Source organism: Carlito syrichta, unplaced genomic scaffold (genome assembly GCF_000164805.1).
Source record: "Carlito syrichta isolate Samal-C Ts95f unplaced genomic scaffold, Tarsius_syrichta-2.0.1 Scaffold115961, whole genome shotgun sequence".
Lineage (NCBI taxonomy): Eukaryota > Metazoa > Chordata > Mammalia > Primates > Tarsiidae > Carlito > Carlito syrichta.
The window spans coordinates 215,775-220,643 of record NW_007060057.1 but is presented as its reverse complement, the minus strand read 5'-3'; the positions used below and the strand labels follow the sequence as shown (position 1 = coordinate 220,643).

Below are 4,869 nucleotides of genomic sequence, written 5' to 3'. Positions count from 1 at the left end.
TTTTCTTTTTTTTTTTTTTGAGTTGGTGTCTCACTCTGTCGCCCAGACTGGAGTACAGTAGCACATTGACTGCCACCACAGCATTGACCTGCTGGGCTCCAGCGATCCTTCTGCCCCAGCCTTCCAAGTTGCCCGGAACTACAGGCACGCACTACCATTGTGGCTAATTTTTGATTGATTGTAGAGATGAGGTCTCGCCAAATTGCCTGGGCTGGTCTCAGACCCGCGGACTCAGGCAGTCCACTCGCCTTGGCCTCCCAAAGTGCTGGGGTTACAGGCTGAGCCACTGAGCCCGGCCTGTGTGTTTTGTTTTGTTTTTATTATTAACTTATTCTTCACAGACCTCAGAGTTTCACCTATCTGCAAAGAATTAGTTGTTAGTAATTTTGACTATATTTTTATTCACACGTTATTTCAGGTAGCAAATAAACTACCTAACATTGATTTTAAAAGTCTCTAACCACTAGTAAGCCAGAGTATGTCTCTCAGTTCACCTTCACTTCAGTATCTGTTGCTCTAGCAACTGAAGAGAGTAATATCAATCTATAATCGGCTCTCCCCCCTCAAGATCTTACCCCCCAAAATAAAATAAAACACAAAAGTATCCATGCTGGCTGGCTGTGATACTGTACTCATTCTTCTTTTTTTCTATATATATTTATGGAGGAATCAGGAAAGTTATGGAAATAATTTGTTTCAAAAGAATAAAGCTAATACATGCTCAGATGATAAAAGAACAAAAGAAAAAAATCACCAAAATGCATTTTTTATCAATTTTAAAAATGAAAAATTTTGTATTATACAAATAAGAAAATTAACCAAATAACCAGTTTTTACTAAGCAAACAACACCTAAATGGTGACTTCCTGGATGAGTAACTGTTTTCCAAGATTTCGCTTCTACTATTTCACCAGTAGTTATAATGGCAAAGATAGACAATTAATGGAGATTTCTGATTTTGTTTCTATCGTTACAGCTATTGTACAGGGAGATACACTGGAAGACATTTACAACCAAGTCAAGCAGATCATAGAAGAACAGTCTGGTCCTTACATCTGGGTTCCAGCAAAAGAAAAGTTATGAAAACTGATGTTTCTGTATTTCTCTTTTCCACAATCCCATTTTCTTTGACACTCTTTGCCCTTTCCTTCTAGAGTCTGTCTTTAACCCTTCCTTCATGTTGAGTCATATCCCACACATCATGGACAGCAGTTTTGCTTACTTTTGACATGTGTCTCCTTCAAATTGTATCATGTTTTATCATGTCACTATTGGTTTGTGGCCATCTTTCAGAACTGAAGATGGAATGGCCTGATCAGCTATTAAGGGTTTGAGGAGAAGCAGAAATTGTGGTAAAATTCCTTAATGTTTAAGGGAAAGTAACTTTAAGAGATTTTCAGAAAAGCTTTATATATATTCTTTTCAGATTTCAATACAAATGAAAAAGTGGTTTTAATCAGTGATTTAGTAGACTTTGAGCAACTATGCACGCTTAACTTTAATAGCATGGTTCGGCCAATGTATTAGCTCTCACGTCCTTTTCTCAATTGATTTCTGTTATCAGTGCAATTATTTCATGATAAACAAATAAGGAAAATATGTTTTTTAATTTCAAAATTAATGTCTCACTTAACTTTCATAATTTCACAAGGGATATTCATTTTTCATAAGCATTCTTCTTAGTCTTTCATTGTTCAAAGGTTTTTTTTTCCCAGTGTATTTGCTAGGAATTACGATGTGCAAATGTTTTTAATCTACTTGAGCAACACTATTTATAGTGTCTACACACGTAATGATCATCACATTTTCTGAGTTGAGGCCATGTTTAGGTGCTAAGGGAGCTTGTCTTTTACACAGGAGATTGAGAAAACGTCATAGTCATAAATACAGACAAAACAGACATTACAATGGTGATGTAGTAATCATTAAAACATTGGAAAAGGAATCCAATTCGTAGCCTAAAACTTTAAATGTATTCTTAGAGGTCAGATTTTAATGAATATTTTACCCACAATAACTGCCTATTTTGTTATAATAAAATATATATATATAAATATATATAAAACTTTCTTTAACTAAACTCTGTAACTATGGGAATTATTTTCTTTACATAGTTGCGCACACACATATATATATTTAAAATATATTTTTTCTTTTGCCACCTACTCCTAACTTTTTGTTTGGTTTTTAAATTAAATATTAATTGAATATACTTATCTTCCTTAATCATATAAATTGAAAATGGGGGTATGGTGGTTATGAGGAGAAACCTTTAGGAAAATTAGATATTATAAGTAAAAATATGGGCATATTCTCCTCTTTTCTACAGAATATTCAAATGGTTCCTGGTTGTTTGTTTTTGTCGTTGTTGTCATTCATTTTGATTTTGGTCTTCTGCCTTTCCTTCTAGTTCTCCTTTTATTAATAGGAAACAGGCAGAACCTCATTTACGTGTGTGTTTTCCCCTCAATACTTTTCATCCACTGCTCTGCACTAGAGTTGCACAGGGCTTCATGATGAGCAATTTTAAGAAATTTTAGTGAAAGATAGAAATGACTTCAGAAATCAGTTCCTCTGGTCCTTTATATTAATAATATCATTTGACTTCCCATTGCTCTTTGGAGTTGTTTATTAAATGTGTGTTTTTGACAACCTCCTCATCACAGTTTCTTAAGGAAATAAGTACTGGTTTGTAAGAATTATCAACATTATCCATTCCATTTATGAAGAAGAGGAGAACAGCTAATAAATGTTATTGTAAAATCCACATGTTAAATGTGTCTTGAGTTTTGAAAGAACAAGTTATTTTACCAGCTAACATTGTCTTGGAACAATTTAAGGCATCGTGTAATTTATAAACTGATTCAAGAGCTATTAGGCAACCTAATCAAGATTTATCTGTGTTTTGGAACTATGTTATTTAGCACATTGAAACATACATACTGCAGCTATTACACTAAATACAGTAGATTGCCAAACATAAAAATAATAAAAGAAAACTGTAAAATCTCAAGATCTTCAGAAATCACCTTACAGTAGGACCCCCAGCATAAGCCCTTTTTAAAGCATTTACTAGTGACATGTTGTAAAATATCAAGAAGTTATAAAAGAATGTCATTTATGTGTTAAAATCAATATACCTTGCTTTCTGGGTGTCTTAAGTGATTTCTTTTTGTAAGAAAACACTAACCTGTGTTCAGCTTTCTAGATTATATAGGATTGTTAATAATGAAATTACTAATTGTTGAGTGCTGCACAATAGCCACTTTAGTATATTGCCACTTTTTTTTCCTTAAAGAAGAAGGTGGTGGTAACTAGCTTCACTATAAGGCTTAAATGGAACCACTTAACTGTGGTTAGCTAGTAAGTAGCTGTGCTTGGTATTTGTATCCAAGTCTCTCACTGCAAGTCTATGTTCTTTACCAATATACTATACTGTCTCATTTGTCAGCCCCTACTGTGTAAATCACTGTAACTTACATTGTTATTTTGATAACAATTTACAAATAAGGAATGAAACTTAAATGAAGGTTCTTGCCCTAGAGTCACACAATTGGTAAAGGCTGACCCACACATTCTCGTCACAGCTGAAAAGACTATTTCTAGGAAACAAGTCAGTCTAGCCCTGTTACAGTGACATACAAAGAAAGAACCTCTATAAAAACAAAGTTAAAACCATATTCATTAGGAGGAAAGTACACTATTCTAACATACAGGAAGTAATAAACAGTTTTAGGTGTTTAATGAAGTAATGTCACATTTTTTGATATGCCTTTTAATAGCCTTAAGTTGGCCAAAAGAAACATGCATCTTAAATGTGGCTGCACATGCTTGATTGCTTTCCTGTTCTTGACTATGTAGGGCTCATTAATCGGTGATGGAAGCAAGCTTTCTACAGCTCATTCGAGCAAAATACACTGTGGCTAGCAGATGCTTGCTAAACACCACATAATGTTTAAACTCCAAAGATGGCAATTCAGGGACTTTGATAATGAGAAGAATTTATTTTCTAAAGTATTTCAGTAGTTACCTTCCAAGATTCTCTGCCTTGAATACTTTTAACTTTCCTGTGGTGAAATAGAAGTCCAGAGATTCCATGCCTTTACCAGTTACACTGCAAGTCAGGAACAGAGCCAAGATTAGAACCTTTAACTCCTGACTCCTAGAAAATGATTTTCCTACCATACTGATTCCTTTTTCTTCATGCTATGTGCTGAATTGAGTTATTCAGTCTCTGGAGGATTGATTTACTGGTTAAAAGAAAGTATCAGTAGGCTTATGTTATTTCACTGAGGAATTTGCATTTTGAATAATATGGTGGAAAATATGGTTGTCACTTTTCTGACCCAAGTGTAAGTTCATCTGTGTTTTAGTCCAGTGTTAAAGATTTTGCTTCTCTCCCTCCAGAGTTGCACAGTACATCTCTCAGTGACTTTGGCAGCAGTGTACTCTCATGGTGAAGAATGTGGGCTGCAGAATCAGAGCTGGATTTGAAAGCCACTCTGCCACTTACTGGTTATGTAACTAACCTTGAGCAAGCCACGTCATCCCTCTTAGTTTACTTATCTGTAAAATTGAGATAGCTTGAGAATAAGATTACAAATAAAAAATTACTCAAACTAATTTCCTTTTCTGTTAGAATCAGAAGCCACTTCCACCTCGTCTTAAACTAGCCTAAGCCTTAATTTTACCGTATGTGTGTGTGTTGTGGGTTTCACGCTGTCTCCCAGGGTGGAGTGAAATGGCACGGTCACAGCTCATTGTGGCCTCCCGAGTAGCTGGGACTACAGGTACATATCACTGCACCTGGCTAATTTTTTTTTTTTTTACTTTTTGTAGAGACAGGATCTTGCTATGTTGCCCAGACTG

The 4,869-nt window shown here is 35.0% G+C and overlaps 1 protein-coding gene across 7 annotated transcripts in view; it reads left to right on the top strand.

Moving 5' to 3' along the window:
- The window catches only part of DLG1 (discs large MAGUK scaffold protein 1), a 102,653-nt gene extending 98,030 nt beyond the window's left edge, over window positions 1-4,623 (top strand). For all 7 annotated transcript variants that reach the window (XM_021706778.1, XM_021706773.1, XM_021706770.1 and 4 more), the window contains one exon: window positions 977-4,623. In XM_021706778.1, the coding sequence (XP_021562453.1) occupies window positions 977-1,083 (107 nt within the window). In that variant the 3' untranslated portion in view covers window positions 1,084-4,623. The remainder of the gene's footprint in view (window positions 1-976) is intronic.
- Window positions 4,624-4,869: the final 246 nt, after the last annotated feature.